An 18,675-nucleotide genomic window follows, 5' to 3' on the forward strand; every position below is an offset into this window, starting at 1 on the left:
AAGCTAGAACTGGAAAGGACCTTGCGAGGTCATTTCTACCCCCTCCCCATGCTGTCTTTTCCTATCTCTTCCCTCTATCCTTGTTTACTCCTCGTCCAGTCTGTACCCGCCCTCAAAAAGTGAAAAGGAAGTAACATTAAAAACAAGGGGCATTTTATTAGAGTTCAGGGTTATCAGCTTTGGGCAGCGACAGAGGGCAGCTTCACGTAGCTCTTCATTGGGGGCAGTGGCCGAATCTTTCGGCCAGCCCAGCCTCCCTTGCGTTGCCACAGCCCACTGTTAGGCCTCTTGCCCAGCCAGCGATTACGTCCTGCCTTGCCAATGATCCGCTGGTTATGATTAACGTTGGAAACCCGGCCTACAGTTGCAATGCATGTCTCCAGCACCTGATGAGAGAAGCAGATGAGAATGCACGTGGTGCAGGACAAGAGGCAGGCATAGCAGTGATGGGATTACAGCTCTGCTTGGTGGCTTCTTACACTCAGTGAGGAACGGGAGAAGACAGAGAACACATTCGAGAATACAAGTGTGGCTCTAACAGGATGAACTGAGTAGTTAAAGAAAAGGACTCCATCCTTTTTTGTTTGTTTCTGAGGTTTTCTTTTGGAGTCAGGGTCTTGGTATCTACTTCTGGCTGTTCTGGCACTTACTATGTAGACCAGGCTGGCCCGGAACTCAACAAAATCGATGAGATTATAAGCCAGTTCCAACTTGACTGTTCAGCCCACATCTCTCCTTCCCTGGTTTCCTGAAAAGGTTTCCTGTAGGCCAGGTGGCTTGACTTTTTTGACTCGGTCAGGAATGCTAGGATTACAGGCATGGACCACCATGCCCAGCTGGAAAATGGCATTTTGACTTACTGAACTAAGGTGCCAACCTGACAAGGCATGCTTAGTCAGGTGGGAAACTGCACAGACACAGCTGGAGGCAGTTCCTGGCATCTCAGACAGGGGAGCTGGTGAGGCACATTCCAGAAATTCCTTCTTTGTTGACCCCTCCCACTTGTGCCCGCAGATACCTGCATTTGCCTCTTAGAGGGCAGCTGGATAATAGCTGTTCCATTCACCTTCCGAAGCAGCACACCACAGGTCCCTAGGGAAGGAGGAAGCGGCTTTACCCTCCACATGAGAGGGAGGTTTCCATGGGTATCTAGGCCACAGGCTGCCCTTTGCCCTTCAGGAGTGCATGACCCACAGAGGACCACACACTAGGATTTAGGTTAAAACAAACACAGCAGGGCGGTGGTGGCACGTGCTTTTAATCTCAGCACTCGAGAGGCAGGCAGGCGAATCTCTTGTGAGTTCCAGGCCAGTGTGGTCCACAGACTAAGTTTCAGGACAGTCTCCAAAGCTAACAAAACAAAACAAAACAAAAAACAAACAAACCACCACCACCAACAAACAAACAAACAAAACCCTCAAAATACCAAACCGAACTAAACAAAAAACACAAAGCACATATTCCACATATTCATTCTTTTGTTCCTTGTGTTTGCCTGTCCGAGGAACAGATGTGATCCTAAGGGTTTGGAGGACAGTGATATCAGGTAACCCCAGGTCTGGGATGTGGGTAGATTCTTTTCCCATACCTGCAGCTCGGATATACTGCGCTCCTCGGCCAGGCTCACTTTCCACATTGTTGATGAGGGTCCCCACAGGTAATGCCCCAAGAGGATATGCATTGCCCTCCTGAGCTGCCACTGCAAGAGAGAATCTCATTAGCACTAGACCGTCTGCAGCTCCACCCCACGCACCTAGAAGTCATCTCTCACCTGCCATTCTGCCTATGTGGTTAGAGTTCAGGATTGTATCTCCTGCCTTCATGTTTTCTGTGGCAATGATCCAGCGTTTCCGGCTGCCCCCAGCAACCAGGGCTATGTCTGCAGACCTGCTCAGGATGATGGGCAAATAACTGGACCATCAAGAAGGCCCCCGTTTTCTGAGACAATACCAATGACAGTTCAGACCACACCACCACCGCCTCACATCCTAAACTTGCCTGCATGGATCATAGCGGACGACGACAACTTTCTCCTCAAAGGGTTCTGGCTTGGTCTCCTTCTCCGGCCGGAACCGCAGGAAGTCAATCATTCTATAATTTTGTTTGTGGCCCCCACCAATACCATGTACTCGGATGCGGCCTGGAGTCAAGACAGTTCAGGGATGGGATTCAGGTTAGTACAGCTTTCAGCATTAACTAAAATTACTAGTCTAAACAGTAGTACTCCTCAATATTATATCACAAACAGAAAATGACAAAAGGCTGGGTATAGATCAGTGCTGGAGAGCTTGCCTGTAAGCACTGAGGCCCATGTTTGATCTACAGCATGTGGATAGATGGGGGCCACGACATCCTTGCAAAAGGGATGGGGCAGCACATGACTCAATAAATATATAATGAATGAAACTGTATAAAGTCTTTTCAAGTTGTTGAATTCAATAAGTTTACACTGGACTCACATAATTTCAACTGTAATGAATTTTGGGAAGGTTGAAAACACCACAGCGCCTCCTGTGTTGAGCGAGTTCACTGTTTCTATGTGGCCTGTTCTTCAGTAATGAACCACATAAGGAGCACCTCAATGAATACTTTCTAATCGTATGTCTGACACATGACAAGCTGTAGGGTGCTACTATAGACACCCAGGATCCTAGTGCACTTGCCCCTTTCTCCCACCTGTATGGTCTCGACCCCCAGACTTCCTCATCTTCACAGGTTTGACTGTGTACTTGGTACGACTTTTCCAGGACACAAACTTGGCATTAAGGTCCACAGACGTATGCACCGAGCGCTGAGAGGGCAACGCCAAGGCCGAGGGCTGCTGAAGGGCATTGCTCAGCGTCTAGGATAAGAAACCATCTCTTCAGACAGACCAAGGTTAGCTGTAGGCCACTTCCTCCCAGAAGCATCTCAGACCACTGCCTTCCAACCTCCAGCTTTCACAAATATCAGCGCATATTTATCCATATATATACACACCATATATATCCAGGTGTGTGAGTGTTGAGCGGTAATCATTTGGTTCTCTCCCCTCTGAGATATTTCTTCTGTGTGATGTTCTCCCTTTCATCATCTTCCAATCTGTTTCAAGCTTTTGTCAGGAAACCTTTTCTGCCCTAAAGCCTTCCCTTCTGTAGAGCTGGTGAATGCCACACACCCATATACCACCATCAGCACCTTCCACCCTCTGCATCTTCCCCATAGTGCCACATATGAATGGAAACGACTTTGCTTTCCCACCTGCTGTAGTCCCAGGGCTTGGGTGCAGTTTGGTTTAGTTTGCAATATCAAATATACATTTGCCAAATTCTGCTACACTCAGCCTGAGAACTTCAGAAAAGCAAGATCGTAATTCCTTTTCTGTGGTTCACCATGGCCTGTTACTATTCCAAACTCTGCATTCTCTAATCTCGGCGACAAGCCATCCTTACATCAAAGTGGTCAAGAGCATTGGCTTTGGGGTGGGAGTGCACAGCTTGACCGAGGTCCGAGGTCCAATTCCCAGCACCATGACAAAACCAGAAGCAAGCTCTGAAGCCAGTCTAGCCCCAAAAGGTGTATGACCTTAGACTGCTGACCAGTTTTCTCATCTGCAAAATGTGCATAATAGCTTGGCTGACAGGAGCTCGTTCATTGCCGCCGTCTATTTTGCCTGGTTTACAGTAGGCACATGGCGTTACCACTGTGCAAAAGCACTTACACGCCAGTATCTGGTCTGACGAATCAGCCCTCTGAGAGAGCACACTTAGAAAGAGCGCCGGACAAGGCAAGTTTACCCAAGGTCACGTAATCGTGACATTACCAGGAAAGCGGATTACCTGGGCAGCCGGGAGCAGAGTCGGAGTCCGGGCGGTAATGACCGGGGATGCCAGGCTCAGAGAGCGCAGAGCACTAGTGAGCACGCACAGGGCCATGGGGACCTCCGGACTCAGCGCGCATTTACCTTTATTTAGAGCTTGGCGCTCTCGGATGACGTTTTATCTGTCACTGTCGCTTTCAGATGACGCAAGAGGCGGACACCTAATTGGAGCGCCGCGAGATACACACACACACACACTTCCTCTCCTCCCTAGACGATCGGGGGTTCTCAGCCAATTATCGGTGGCCGCTGAGGTCGCGTGACTGGAGGCCAGGCCCCGCCCCTCAGAGCCGTCAAAACAATTGCCTCGAGCGGCAGCCATGATGAATTTAAAGGGACAGTAGCCGCCAAGGAGGCAGCCGGACCCACAGACTACAGGTGAGTCTTCGGGAGTACCCCTGGGGCTGAGGGTTAAGATTTTACCAACTCTTATTTCCGCACTCAGGGACAAATGAATAAACCCCTTCCGACCAACCTCACAAAACTCCAGACTGACTCAAAAACTCCGCCCCCCGCGATTCTTCCCCGCCCCTCGGCGTCCAGACAGACAGCAGGACAGCCTGCCCCGCCCCCGGCTGGACCGCCCGACTCTGTGACCTCGAGCTTGTCCGCTGTTGGGTCTGGGTCAGCGTCTCTGCTCTCACCCGTACCTTCCTGCCCCCCAGCCCCTGCCTGTCTCACTCTGTTCGCAACCCGGGGCCCCAGCGCAAGTTAGCAACCTTAGGCAGTCCTGAACTGCAGCCCGGGCCAGGGTAGCCAGCGTTCAGCGCCTCTCCCTGTGACCACACAGTGCTCATCAGATCTGCTATGCTCTCCTGAACCAGCAGGCACTGGAGAGGCATCCTAAGGTACCGGTTAGGTGATCATGACAGACAAAGCCGTGAAGGGAGGCGATTGCAGAAATCCAGGTGGGACTCCTACCTAGGTCTCCCAGCTCAGCCCCTCACAGACACACCCCTGGCCGCAGGTCTTAGATTAAATCAGTCTTTCATTCCCTTATTGGGAGAAACTAACTCCTCGGGCCTGGAATGAGCAGACTGAGTTGAGGAAGAGAGGACATTAGCCCTAGTCTCTGAAGAACCTGTAGGCAGAAGGAGGGAGGGTGTTTGTCCTGGGTGGGGCTCTGTGCCAGGTCCTCTGGGTGGCTGTGAAGTGGCGAGAGAGAAGGGGGTGGGACTGCCGGACTTGTGGACTTTGGGCAGTGCCGAGCTTTCTAAATCTTTAGCTGCAGTTTCGAGTTTCTTCCGGGCTCAGGCCTGGGAGCCGCTTGAAGCCAAGGGCTCTGCTCTGTACTCAGGTAAGAAGACTTCCGAGATGAGTTTGAGGAAGTAGGAAGACAAGGCTGAATCCTGGGGGTGGCAAGTGAGGCCTGAAGGTTAGTTGGAAAGGAGCTAACCAGGTTGGGAGATGTTGGACTTTAACTCCTTTGCTGACGCAGCCTGAAGACCTTCAGCCTTCCAGATCCCCGTTGTGAGGACTCTCTTTCCTCCCCCACCTTTCCCATAACCTTGGGTCCTTCCCCTGTATTGGGACACTATTTTCTGCACAGAGTTTGTTCTCTTTTTGGTTTTGGCTTTGTTTTTGTTTCGAGACAGGGTTTCTCTGTGTATCTCTGTCTGGCCTGGAACTCACAGAGAGATCCTCCTGCCTCTGTCTCGTGAGTGCTGGGATTGAAGGCGTGCCCACCAGTGTCCAGCTGAGATTTTGTTGTCTCTAAGCCCGCTCCTGTAGCAGTTTTCCCGCACGCCCTCTGTGATCCTCAGAATGCTGTAGACCCCGCTCCTCTTTCCCAGCCCATGCTCTCTCAGTTGCTGAGTTGTAAATTCTGTAGCTTGAAGCACACCTGTTCATTCTACAGACCTTCAGTCGTTAATGCCTCGCTCACCGTAGTTTTATGTCTAGTGCTAGAGCGTCCACTCCCTTACTTGGTCTCTCTCATCAGCTTGGCCACAGGCTCTCCCATGCTCTTTTCCCTTCCCTTGGATTCCTGACACTCTCTAACCATGTGTCTTTCGTCTTTATCAGCTGAACTCTGTGGTTTCTCCCTAGCCCAGGCAAGACCCCCGCCCCCGCCAGGATGTCAGGCCTGGTGTTGGGGCAGCGGGATGAGCCTACGGGACACCGGCTTAGCCAAGAGGAGATCCTGGGCAGTACCAGGTTGGTGAGCCAAGGGCTGGAGGCCCTCCGCAGTGAGCACCAGGCTGTTCTGCAGAGCCTGTCCCACACCATTGAGTGTCTGCAGCAGGGAGGCCATGAGGAAGGGCTGGTACACGAGAAGGCCCGGCAGCTGCGGCGCTCTATGGAGAACATCGAACTGGGACTGAGTGAGGCCCAGGTGAGAGTCACGGTGAGGCCAAGGGTTCCAGTGTCCTTCGGCTTACTTGCCTGACGCACATTGAGGGTCACCTTGTCATAGAAACTTAGGTTTGTTCAATCATTAAATGTTTATTAAGTGGCTACTGCGTGCCAAGTCTTCTGAATGCCAGTGACACCTCACAGAACACAACAGTATGATTCTTTGCCATCTTGGATCTGATGTTCTAGCTGGGAGAGACAGCTAGGACACAGGTAAATAAGTAAATGATTGACTGTGGTAATTGCTAAGGACAGAAAGATAAAAATAAAGAAGTAGGGAGAGGCGATGCAGTTTTATGTGGTGTGGTCACAAAAGGCCTTCTCAGAAGGTGACATCTGAGCAGAGATCTGAGGGTGAGGGAGCGAGCCATGGAAGAAATGGGTCCCAAGCAGAGAGGATAAGTCAGAGGCCTTCCTCTGAGTCTGGTGCTGATGTGACTGTCTCCAGAGTGAAGGGAGACAGCGCAGAGAGTGAAGGAGGAGAGGGCTGGCCTTGGAGGTGGGGACAGATCCTGCGAGCTATCCTAGGCTCTTTGCTTTTCCGTCGAGAGAGATGGGAGTTATGTTCTCAGTGATGGGATTCAACCTGAGCGCCTCTTCCTTCTGACTTGAGAGTGGACAAGGGAATAAGGGCGGAAGCTGGAGATCCAGTGAGAGGGTTTTCTCTAGGTGAGAACTGTGGTTTGGCATCTGGTGACGACAATGGAGGTGGTGGAAATGGGGTTCAGAGTATCTTCTTTAAATTTAATTCGTTTATTTTATGAATACAGGTCTTTTGTCTACATGTATATAGATTATGTATGTGCCTGGTGCCCACAGAGGCCAGAAGAGCCCATTGGATCCCCTGGGGCTAGAGAGGTGGTTGTGAGCTACCATGTTGGTGCTGGGAATTGAACCCTGGCCCTCTGGAAGAACAACCAGAGTTTGCTCTTAATCACTGAGCCAGCTTTCCAGCTCAATGGTTCTCAACCTGTGGATCTCAATCCCTTTTGGGATCAAACAGCCCTTTCATAGGGGTTGTTTTGTATCAGATAAGCTGCATATCAGATATTTACATTCTGATTCATAACAGTATCAAAATTACAGTTATGAAGTAACAACAAAATTTTATGATTGGGGTCACCACAACACGAGGAATAATACATTAAAGGGCCACAGCCTTAAGAAGGTTGAGAACCGCTCCTCTAGCCCCTCTGAGTATCTTTTGATGATAGAGCTGTGGCTACTCACTCCTGCTTGTTGCTTCCTTGATGCCTCTCCTGGACGGGCCATCTCTCAGAAGGCCACTGTCCCCTGGGTGCTCTTCTCCAAGAGACTGTAGCTCATGTGACGTTCCCACCTAGGTGATGCTGGCTCTGGCCAGCCACCTGAGCACGGTGGAGTCGGAGAAGCAGAAGCTGCGGGCTCAAGTCCGGCGGCTGTGCCAGGAGAACCAGTGGCTCCGGGATGAGCTGGCAGGCACTCAGCAGCGGCTGCAGTACAGTGAGCAGGCTGTGGCTCAGCTAGAGGAGGAAAAGAAGCACCTGGAGTTCCTGAGGCAGCTGCGCCAGTACGACGAGGATGGGCACAGCATGGTGAGCACACACAGCCAGGGTTGGCTGGCACCACAGGCAGGGCGGCAGTCCCGCCATCCCCACCATCCCACGGGGATCACCAATGGCTAGTGTGTTCCCACTCGAAGGAATTTTATTTTCAGCCTTGATAGCAGCTCCAGATGACAGCAGGGGGAAACAATCTCGACTTGTTCAGTCAACTTTAATTCAATATGTACTCCCCTAGAGAGTCGGGTGGGAGTTCTTGTTCCCCCAGTTAGCAGGATGTGGGGTGAGATAAGTAGCTGGGTGACTCAAGCCAGGAATCTATGGCTGGGGAAGGCATAGCCCATGTTAGCAGGGGACTCCCGAACCATGTGTGTCTCTGGGTACAGAGGAGGAGAGCTATGGAAAGGCACCTGCCTTCTCAGGCTTCTAGCGTCTGTGCAGAGCTGGGCTCTTTCATGAGGACACTGGTGTGACTGGATTAAGCAGCGAGTGCACAGCCTGCACGTGGCCTAGTCAGCACAGAGGGACTTCCACAGAGATAGGTCCCTGAGGGCTGGGACGGTCATAAGGGTTCAGACAGCAGGGCAGGTTCACAGAAGTGAGTTATGAGTTGTGCTGGATTTTGACGGATCGTGTGGAGAAAGAGGAGCTTCTGGGCTGGAAGGGGGTCACACTTAAGGCTCCAAGGCCAAAGTGCTGTTCTGTCCAGGGACAGTGAAGAGATAATTTGCCTGGGACACACGGCGAGCCTGATAGGAGGGCTTGAAGGTTCTGTGTAAGGTCGTCATCCCTGATGGAGAGAAGTGCATGTTTTGTTTTGGGAATGTGTTAGATAGTAAGGCCTGGGCTCTAAGCCCACACTGTGCAAAGGGAAATGGGGAGCCCCAGGCTGAGCTAGACTTTGGGTACGTGTCAGTAAGAGCAGACATACTCCCCTCAGGAGAGACGTATAATCAGTGTAAACGCAGAGGGACTGGCACAGGGCTATAATCACCAGAGGTGCGCGTTGGAGGGAGGGAGGCTGAGAATAAGGGTGCTAGGGAGAGAACTTTCTGGATGAAAAGCAGAGTCATGAGATTTTGTCTAAGATGTCTCTGGCTTTTACATCTAAGAGACCTGTGTGTGGCTGGGTCAGTCACTGGTCCTTCCCAGGGGCAGAGTCCGTGCGCGGCTCGATCAGCCATTTTTCTTTCCCAGGGCAGAGGTTGGAACAGAGTCTTTTTGGCCCCCCTGTTGTTGATTTTGTGGCTTAGAAGAACCCCCAAGCCAGGTGGTGGTGGTGCATGTCTTTAATCTCAGCACTCAGGAGGCAGAGGCAGGCAGATCTCTGTGAGTTCAAGGCCAGCCTGGTTAATAAGAGCTAGTTCCAGGATAGGGTACAAAGCTACAGAGAAACCCTGTCTCGAAAAACAAAACAACAGCAGCAACAAAAAGGAAGCGGCCACTGTGGCTGGCATGCTGTCCTTTCTCTTCCAGGAGGAGAAGGAAGGAGATGTCACCAAGGATTCCCTGGATGACCTCTTCCCCAATGAGGAGGAGGAAGACTCCAGCAATGACTGTGAGTCTGCCTGTGGGGCTGCAGGGTGACAGGAGCGGCCGGAAGCTGCTTCAAGCAGTGGCCCACTCTGACTAGAGTCTCTACTTCCTCTGGGGACTGGGTGGGTCCCAGGCTAGGACATGAGTTCCCCTCCTCCTCTGTGCCCATCAACATTTAACGTGTCAGGCAATAGCAATTCCAAGACGACAGAGATGCTGGTTCCATCAGTAAGTTAACAGTCTAGTCTAGGAGGATAAACCTAGGCTGGAGCCACATGGATCCCCCAGCCTTTCCTATATGCTTTGCTGAGCATCCCTAGCATCCCGCATCCCCAGCATATGCTTATTGAGTAAATGTTAGCCTAGTGACTTACTGGGAGAATAAATAGGATTGTGATGGGCACAGGTGCAAGCAAGGGTGTGGGCAAAAGGACAACAGTGGTGGCAGGTCTCCTTTGGGAGCCTGGTGGGGGCCGGCAGAGAGACAAAGGGTGGGCAGAGGGGAAGGCATGTGGTAAAGGAAAAGGAGGAGTCCTCTGAGGAAATGGCCTGTCTTTTCTGCGGTGAGTTAGTGTCCCGTGGCCAGGGTGCTACAGCAGCCCAGCAGGCCGGATATGAGATCCCAGCAAGGCTGCGGACCCTGCACAACCTGGTCATCCAGTATGCAGCTCAAGGTCGCTATGAGGTGGCTGTGCCCCTCTGCAAGCAGGCACTAGAGGACCTGGAACGCACCTCCGGCCGAGGTCACCCCGATGTGGCTACTATGCTCAACATCCTGGCTCTGGTGTACCGGTGAGCACTCCTCTCCTCCACTGTCTATAATAGCTTACTTGCTGCCTCCCCTCCTCTCTGCTGGGCCTGCCAGACATACCTTGCAAGGCTGTGTCCCCCATTCTAGAACCCTCAGTTTCTCCATCCCAAACCCTTGACCTCAGAGAATACTAATCTCTCAGGCTCTTTGTTTCTCTGGCCTCTCTGAAGGGTGTGTGTATGTGTGTGTGTCTCATTCAGGTTGTTGGCTTTCTCTTGGGACGGCAGTGTTCTGCAGCCTGGTGTGTGCTATCCAGCTTATTCCTGCCCCCAACATGTTCCCTGATTTCAGGGGAGTCCCTAATCTCCTCTCAAAAGACCGAGGGAGGGAAGGAGACGGCCTGGGGACAGAGTGCATGCTAACAGTCGTCATTTGTCCTGCTTTCCAGGGACCAGAATAAGTACAAGGAAGCTGCCCACCTGCTGAACGATGCCCTCAGCATCCGGGAGAGCACCCTGGGCCGGGACCACCCAGCCGTCAGTATTCCTGGCCCACTCCCTCCCATTCATCTCCATTGTCTGGGTCTCTTAGTCCTCTGTGTGCTGCCCTGGGTCCACTCACTGTGGCTGCTATAAGGAGGCTTGAGCGTTTCCAGGCTCTGTCCAGCCATCTCAGTGTGTCTCCGTTTTCTGAGACCCAGTGACTCCTTTTGCATTGCTTACATTTTATAGTAGTGTATAGTAATTGTATAAATAACAGGTTTAATTATGACATTTTCTTAAAAAAAAAACCAGCCCTTTTTCTTCTATTTTAATTTTATGTGTATAGGTAGCTTGCCTGCATGTATGTTTGTGCACCGTGTGTGTACAGTGTACAGTGTGTACAAAGAGGGCATCAGCTCCTCCATCTGGGTGCTGGGAATTTAATATAGGTCCTTTGGAAGAGCAGCTTGCACTTAGCCCCCAGCCCCCAGTAGTCAGTTCATGCTCTTATGTAAATTACTCTGACCACGTTCATCCTCCTTATTCCCTCTTGTCCCCTTTGCCCCGTGTTTTCTTAGGATGTTAGAGAAGCAGTCTACCACTGAACTTTGACTAGACCTTTGATGCTCTTTTTTTTAATTTTTTCATTTTTATTTTTTATTTTTGAGACAGGGTTTCTCTGTAGTTTTTAGAGCCTGTCCTGGAACTAGCTCTTGTAGACCAGGCTGGCTTTGAACTCACAGAGATTCACCTGCCTCTGCCTCCCGAGTGCTGGGATTAAAGGCATGTGCCACCAACGCCTGGCGATGCTCCTTTTATGACAATGTTTTTTTTCTTGAAATTTAACTTATAACTAATATATCCTATCCATACACAAGATTTCCCCCAAAAAGTAACAGGACTAAAACGTAACTCCAGTGAGTATAAAAGACAGAGCGGCCGGGCTGTGGTGGTGCATGCTTTATTCCCAGCACTTGGGAGGCAAAGATCTCTGTGAGTTCGAGGCCAGCCTGGTCTACAGAGTGAATTCCAGAGCAACATAGAGAAACCCTGTCTTTAAAAAAAAAAAAAAAAAAAAAAAACTAGAATTTTTTTTCTTTTTTCTTTTTTTTTCTTTTTTCTTTTTTTTTTTCTTTTTCTTTTTTTTTTTGTAAAGAAAGAGTTGGGGCCGGGCGGTGGTGGTGCACGCCTTTAATCCCAGCACTTGGGAGGCAGAGGCAGGTGGATCTCTGTGAGTTCGAGGCCATCCTGGTCTACTAAAGCTAGCTCTAGGACAGGCTCCAAAGCTACAGAGAAACCCTGTCTCGAAAAACCAAAAAAAAAAAAAAAAAAAAAAAAGTTGAGTGGTGGCTCAGCACTTAGGAGAGTGCACTGCTCTTGCAGAGGACTGGAGTTTAGTTCCCAGCACCCAGGTCAGGTGGCTCACAGCAATCAGCATCTGCTACCTCTGCCTCTGGTCTCCACTTCATTAAGAGGGTTTTTTCTTTAATTTTTAAGATTTATTCTGTCTGCATGTATGCCTGCAGGCCAGAAGAGGGCACCAGATGGTTGTGAGCCACCATGTACTTGTTGGGAATTGAACTCAGGACCTCTGGAAGAGCAGTTAGTGCTCTCCAGCCCCTCATTAAGAGCTTTTTTTAAAAGGAGAAAGTTCTAGTAATAGACTTGAATAGGGACAGAATGCCAAGCATTTGGTGGTTGTCATAGTTGAGAAAATGAGCAACAACGTCTTCAGAAATGAGGTGCCCTTGTGAGAGCAGTTCCCTGTGATGTCACATTAGCTAGGCAGGGGTGCTGCATCTCAGCCGCACTGGGGTCTTGACCTCCTTCCCAGTGCTACCAGTGCTTCTGTGCGCGCACACACATACACGCTTGCACACACACTCACACATACAATACCACAGCTTTCCTGCCTCCCTTTGTGAATAGCACTGAAATACAGCCAGAAACCACCTTTATAAATTTTTAGAAATTCCTCTAGAGGGCGACACCATCACCCTCATAGAGTCCCAGCCATTCTGTGGTTTTCCCTTCTGTCCTCTGGCTCTGGTAGTAGACTGTGTCCTTTTTAGAGAGCGCAAGCACAGTCCAGAGGTCAGAGGACAACCAACTTCTTAGAGTTGGTTCCCCTCCTTTCCCTGTGAATTTAGGTCTGCAGGCTTGGCAGCAAGCACTTTCCTTGCTGAGTAATTTCATCCATATGGAGTCTGTGTCTCTTGTTGCCTTGGACTCTGTTGTGCATGGAGAAAACTGGAGATTGATTTGCAACACTGGTGTGTGATGGGGCTTGCCTTCCTTTGCAGGTGGCTGCCACACTCAACAATCTGGCTGTGCTGTATGGCAAAAGGGGTAAATACAAGGAGGCAGAGCCATTGTGCCAGCGGGCACTGGAGATCCGGGAAAAGGTGCCACACTCATCCTCATCCTCCCCTGTCCTCTACTGACTTCCTTCTTCCTTCTTTTCCTTCTGCTCCTCGTGTGCGCACACCCATAATCATAGTCTCTTGTCTGTTCTTTTGCTCGATCTCAGGTCTTAGGCACTGACCACCCAGATGTGGCCAAGCAGCTGAACAACTTGGCCCTCCTGTGTCAAAACCAGGGCAAGTACGAGGCAGTGGAACGCTATTACCAGAGGGCACTAGCTATCTATGAGAGCCAGCTAGGGCCGGACAACCCTAATGTAGCTCGGACCAAGAACAACCTGGTAAGGAAGGAAGAGACAGGTGGGTGGACAGAGGGGGAGGAAAAGGACTCCCACGTGGGTTCTGGACTCAGAAAACATCAGAATGGGGCAATACCTTTGCCATCTTCATGCCTATCTCCAGGGCTGCCTTTCAGGACGAATGGTCTGCTTCATTCTACTGCCAGAGGTTCCCGGTTATACTGGGAGTTGGATGGGAATAACTTTAACCCTCAGCTATAACAGGTTGAATGAGGAGGGTCTCAGGGACAGACACCAAGAAGTAGAACTCCCTGAGTCTGGCTGAGACCTGCTTCCTTCCACCTCTTACTCCTATGTGTCTGTTGTCTCTAGGCGTCCTGTTACCTAAAGCAGGGCAAGTACTCGGAGGCTGAGACTCTGTACAAAGAGATCCTGACCCGAGCCCATGTGCAGGAGTTTGGATCTGTGGATGGTGAGTGGTAGAGTCTGGGAAGGGGACCATACATATATTGATAGGGACAGCCGGACCCATCAGTGTAGCTCCATGGGCTGTGGGTTCTGGCTCCCCATAGTGCCCAGATCTGTTATCTTACCTCCTCACTCCGTATGTCATCCACAGATGACCACAAGCCTATCTGGATGCATGCTGAGGAGCGGGAAGAAATGAGCAAAGTGAGTAGGGGATCCAGCCCGCATTACCATCTCTGGCTTGGTCCTTGTTAGTTTAGCAACTCCCTTCTTGCCCCAGCCCTCAGTGTATAGTGCCTTTCCCAACCCAGTCTGCATCTTAGCCTGTGCTCACCTTTTTCCAGCATCTCTGTACTTTATCCCCAGAGACGGCACCGAGAGAGCGGCACACCCTATTCGGAGTATGGAGGGTGGTACAAGGCCTGCAAAGTAAGCAGGTGAGCTGCCAGAGAGACTGTAGTCTTTGCTGCTCCTCTGTCCAGGCTCCTGATGCCAGAGCCTGCTTCCCTTCGACTGTCTCTCAGCCTTTCCCCTGCCCCCTCCCCTGGCCTCTTCTGTTCTCTTGTTTTTTGTGGTGCTTAGGGTTTCTGCAGGGCCTGCGTATGCTTGCCAAGTGTTCTGCTGTTGGGCCACATTCTTACTCCACCTCTGAACCATTCTCCCTGCCTTCTCCCATCTCTCTGCAGCCCCACAGTGAACACTACTCTAAGAAACCTAGGGGCTCTGTACAGGCGCCAAGGAAAGCTGGAGGCAGCTGAGACCTTGGAGGAATGTGCCCTGCGTTCCCGGAAACAGGTCAGAAGCCCACAGCACAGGGCAGTGGTGCCTCTCTGTAATGTTGGCACTTGGGAGGCTGAAGCAGGAGGGAGTTCCAGACTAGCCATGTCTACTTAGTAAGATCCTGTGTCAGGAATGGATAACTCAGCAATTGCCAGCACTTGCTGCTGTTGCACAGGACCCAGGTTCAGTTCCTATCACCCATATCAGGCAGCTCACAACTGCTTGTTACTCAAATTCCACAGGATTCAATGCCATCTTCTGACCTCCATGGGTGTCAGCATACATGTGACTCACATACATTACTCAGGCAGACACACATACACATAAGATGAATAAATCTTTTTTTCCCTGCCCTAAGACAGACAGGGTTTCTCTGGGTAGCCCTGGCTGTCCTGGAACTCACTCTGTAGACCAGGCTGGCCTCGAACTCAGATCCTCCTGCCTCTGCCTCCAGAGTGCTGGGAGTAAAGATTTGTACCACCACACCCAGCCAGTAAATAAATCTGAGAGAGAGAGAGAGAGAGAGAGAGAGAGAGAGAGAGAGAGAGAGAGGAGAGAGCGAGCGCTGTCTCAAACAGAAATGACGGTCCAGAGTGGGAGCACCAAGAAGGAAGGGCCAGGGCATGAGGGACTGCTGCGTGTGCTGAAGAAGGTGAAGGTGAGGCGGTCTTGTGACTGTAGTGGTTTTAAAAGAATTCATCATCATCATCATCATCATCATCATCATATATAGTGTTCTGCCTGCATGTGTGCCTGCAGGCCAGGAGAGGGCACCAGATCTCATTATAGATGGTTTTGAGCCACCATGTGGTTGCTGGGAATTGAACTCAGGACCTCTGGAAGAGCAGCCAGTGTTCTAACCTGCGTGCCATCTCTCCAGTCCCAGCTGTGGTGGTTTTTAAGAATGTTTTCACTCAAAACTTGTCGTTGTTGTCATGGCACAGATTCGGATTCCTTTCACAGTTGGTATGGTAGCTCATGCTTGAAATTCTGGTATTCAGGAGGTCGAGGCAGAATTATTACTGTGAGTCTGAGGCTAGCCTGGGCTACATGATGAGTTCTAGGCTAACTTCAGTTACAAAGTTTCAGCCTTGTTTCAAAGACAAAACAGAGCTGGTAAGCTGGCTTGGTGGGAAAAGGAGCTGCTACACAGTCCGGAGGAGCTGAGTTCAACCCCCCTGTAAAAGTGGAAGGAGGGACGTTACTCCAAACACTCATGCTGTAGCAACGTGCATGTCTCTTTCCCATCACACACAATAATGATGAAATCGAGTGGGGTGAGTAAGTGTGGGGAGACAACCAGGAAGACCTAAGTTGGGGAGGCAGGGACAGGAGGATCCTTGGGGTTTGCTAGCCAGCCAGTCCAGCCAAATTGGCGAACTCTAAGTATAGTGAGAGCTTGTCTCAAAGAAGACAGTGTGAAGAGCAATTGGGAGGACAGTTGATGCTGCCTACAACAACGCATTCAAATACACACAACAGAAAACAGAACTGTAGAAGGAGCAGCGGGCTGTGTTCCTGCTGCCTGGCTCCCGGCCATCTGGCTAGCTTATGCCCCGAAATAACAACACACAAATTGTATTCTTTTAAACACTGTCTGGCCCATTAGCTCTATCCTCTTACTGGCTAACTTTCACATCTTGATTAACCCATTTCTAATGATCTGTATAGCACCACGAGGTGGTGGCTTACCAGGAAAGATTCTAGCCTGCATCCTTCTCGGGTTGAAGAATCATGGCGTCTGCCTCACTGCCTTCTTCCTCCCAGCATTCTGTTCTGTCTACTCTGCCTATCTAAGCTGCTGTCCTATCAAAAGCCAAGGTAGTTTCTTTATTAACCAATGAAAGTAACATATAGACAGATGACCCTCCTCCATCACAGAACAATGCAAACTTTGGAAGGGCAACTCTTCCCTTCCACAGGCCGGTGAGGTTGAGGCTTTCTCAGTTGCAGATCTCAACTGACTTAGTAAGTCATCCATTCACTCTGGGACACAGCTACACGTAAGTCTGTATTAGGATGCACTACAGCCACACAAAGCATGTTCTGCCCAGTGTTTGTGTCAGGGCCATCGTAAGGAGGGAAATGCTGTCCTTGCAGTACCTGATACAAAAAAAGATCAAAAGCCCATCCTGAGATTTGAGGAATACGAAGTTCTTTCCTTCTATTTTTTTTTCTTTTAAAAATTTTATGTTTGTGTACGTATTTTGCCTGCATGTGTGTCTGCATGCCAAATGCATGCAGTGCTCACAGAGGTCAGAAGAGGGCACTGGATCCCTGGCTCTAGAGTTACTGGCATTGTGAGCTGCCGTGTGGGTACTGGGAACATAACCTGTGTCCTGGAAGAGCCATCTTCCTAGTATCTCCTCCTCTTCCAGGGTACTGACCCCATCAGTCAGACCAAGGTGGCAGAGCTGCTTGGGGAAGGCGATAGTAGAAGGACCTCCCAGGAGAGCCCTGGGGACAGTGTGAAATTCGAGGGAGGTGAAGATGCATCAGTGGCTGTCGAGTGGTCAGGGGTAAGTCTGCTCATTGCCACTGCCCTGCCTATTCCCTTCTTGCTGGGCACTGAGAAGCTCTGAGGCTTCTTTCTCCAAGTTCGTACAGGGTATTAATCGTATTATCCCCACCACTTAGCCCATCCTTTTAGGTCTATCCCTGGGAATCTGCTTTTGAGGGGGCTCTTGTTTTCAGTCACTGGGTCTCAGGGACGGGGGCAGGTGCAGAATAGACGACAGGAGTAGACTTGGAAGCCAGGCTACATGGAACCCCATTTGCTCCTACTGCCAATCTCTGCTAGGATGGCAGTGGCGCCCTGCAGAGGAGCGGCTCTCTGGGCAAGATCCGGGATGTGCTTCGTAGAAGCAGTGAACTCCTCGTGAGGAAGCTCCAAGGGACTGAGCCTCGGCCGTCCAGGTACGTGACAAGCTTAAGATGGCAAAGCAGCCGCAAGCCTGTGGCTGCAGCTCCCCTTGGTGCTGGAGCAATGTCCTAGACGTGTCCACACGGAGGGACAGTGGACTAGCCTCAATTCTCTCATTCTCCCCTGTAGCAGCAACATGAAGCGGGCAGCCTCGCTGAACTACCTGAATCAACCCACTGCAGCCCTACTCCAGGTGAGCAAAGGGCTCCAGAAGCAGCTCCAGGGCAGCAGGAAGGGGAAAGGGTCACCTATGAGGAAGTTGACCTGGGAGACTGGAGCCCTTCAGGAGCCCAGCTGATGGGGTGGTACTGGAGGTGCTGGGCATCGAGGGGCAGTCTCAGATGCTGGGCACTGGTGGTGCACACTTCTAATCCCAGCACTCAGGAAGCAGAGGCAGGTGGATCTCTCTGAGTTCAAGGCCAGCCTGGTCTCAGAGGGAACCCCAGATTAGCCAGGTCGACTGCACAGAGAAGTCCTGTCTCTAAAAAAAAGAGCGAATGAGAGAGAGAGAGAGAGAGAGAGAGAGAGAATTAGTTAGTTTCAGGCTAGACAGTAGCAAGTTAATCAGGAGAGTACCAGCCACTGATGCCCTCCAAACTGGTACTTTGGAATTAGGAATAATTCCAGAATGATTTAGTTGCAGGTACCTTGAGGTCTTAGTAAGGAATTAAAACAGAACAACAGAAAAGGAAACAGCAATGCTATGTTCAACGCAGTGGCCCCTTGTATCGGCTCATGTACAGTACAAGCCAGTGCTCTTAGTTTCTTCCTTGTAGTTCCTCAGCGGACTGTGGCTAAGCAAGGCCCTAGAGTTTGGGTCCAGAGAGGCCTAGGACAGCTCCCGGTGCTCATGGGGTGGCTGATCTTATCTGTTTCAGGGTTCCCGGGGCCTCAGTGCCAGCACGATGGACCTTTCTTCAAGCAGCTGACGTTCAAACAACCCCCATGCTCCCCTCAGCCCTCACAGCAATTGCCCATTGCTCCTGTCCCTTCCCCAACCCAAATGGGAAGGTGAAGAAGGAGCAGTTTAAATGGAAGATTGCTGCCCTAGAGTCTAGGCTCCTTCCTCAGGAATGCCCCTTTGGAAGGGACTCAGGATATGTTCTCTACTTTGGAGTCCTCTAGAGTAGCTCACTGAGGCTCCAAAGTGGGTGAAAGGCAGGTATGCACCTCCAGGGTGTGCCTGCTGCTGGTTTTTCTGTCAGAGGGTTTGGGGCTGGCCTCTTTCATCCCCTGCCCTCTGCTGCCTCACTTCAGGTCCATGTATTTCACGATGTTTCTTTAATAAAAGAATCAGGTAACCTTTTGCTGCTTGAGT

At 50.7% G+C, this 18,675-nt stretch overlaps 2 protein-coding genes across 8 annotated transcripts; one reads left to right on the forward strand and one right to left on the reverse strand.

Moving 5' to 3' along the window:
• Positions 1-131: 131 nt before the first annotated feature.
• On the reverse strand, positions 132-3,976 carry Mrpl2 (mitochondrial ribosomal protein L2). The gene is made up of 7 exons (XM_038342872.1): positions 3,819-3,976; positions 2,677-2,842; positions 1,999-2,140; positions 1,772-1,887; positions 1,589-1,699; positions 1,019-1,092; positions 132-386 (listed from the first exon to the last, which is right to left on the reverse strand). The coding sequence occupies exons 1-7, from the start codon at positions 3,912-3,914 to the stop codon at positions 174-176; spliced, it is 918 nt and encodes a 305-aa protein (XP_038198800.1). The 5' UTR covers positions 3,915-3,976; the 3' UTR covers positions 132-173.
• Positions 3,977-4,141: 165 nt separating this feature from the next.
• Klc4 (kinesin light chain 4) lies at positions 4,142-18,664 on the forward strand. Of its 7 annotated transcripts, none has more exons than XM_038342072.1 (17): positions 4,434-4,767; positions 5,157-5,234; positions 5,909-6,194; positions 7,558-7,788; positions 9,232-9,313; positions 9,864-10,083; positions 10,491-10,578; positions 12,828-12,929; positions 13,055-13,228; positions 13,559-13,658; positions 13,806-13,858; positions 14,021-14,091; positions 14,341-14,449; positions 16,813-16,953; positions 17,235-17,350; positions 17,487-17,550; positions 18,236-18,664. In XM_038342072.1, the coding sequence occupies exons 3-17, from the start codon at positions 5,937-5,939 to the stop codon at positions 18,284-18,286; spliced, it is 1,860 nt and encodes a 619-aa protein (XP_038198000.1). In that variant the 5' UTR covers positions 4,434-4,767; positions 5,157-5,234; positions 5,909-5,936; the 3' UTR covers positions 18,287-18,664. The 7 variants fall into 7 exon arrangements, with proteins under 7 accessions (XP_038198002.1, XP_038198000.1, XP_038198001.1 ...); XM_038342073.1 differs by having other exon boundaries at positions 4,434-4,707; XM_038342074.1 differs by lacking the exons at positions 4,434-4,767; positions 5,157-5,234 and adding an exon at positions 4,142-4,237.
• Positions 18,665-18,675: the final 11 nt, after the last annotated feature.

Source organism: Arvicola amphibius, chromosome 9 (assembly GCF_903992535.2).
Source record: "Arvicola amphibius chromosome 9, mArvAmp1.2, whole genome shotgun sequence".
Classification (NCBI taxonomy): domain Eukaryota; kingdom Metazoa; phylum Chordata; class Mammalia; order Rodentia; family Cricetidae; genus Arvicola; species Arvicola amphibius.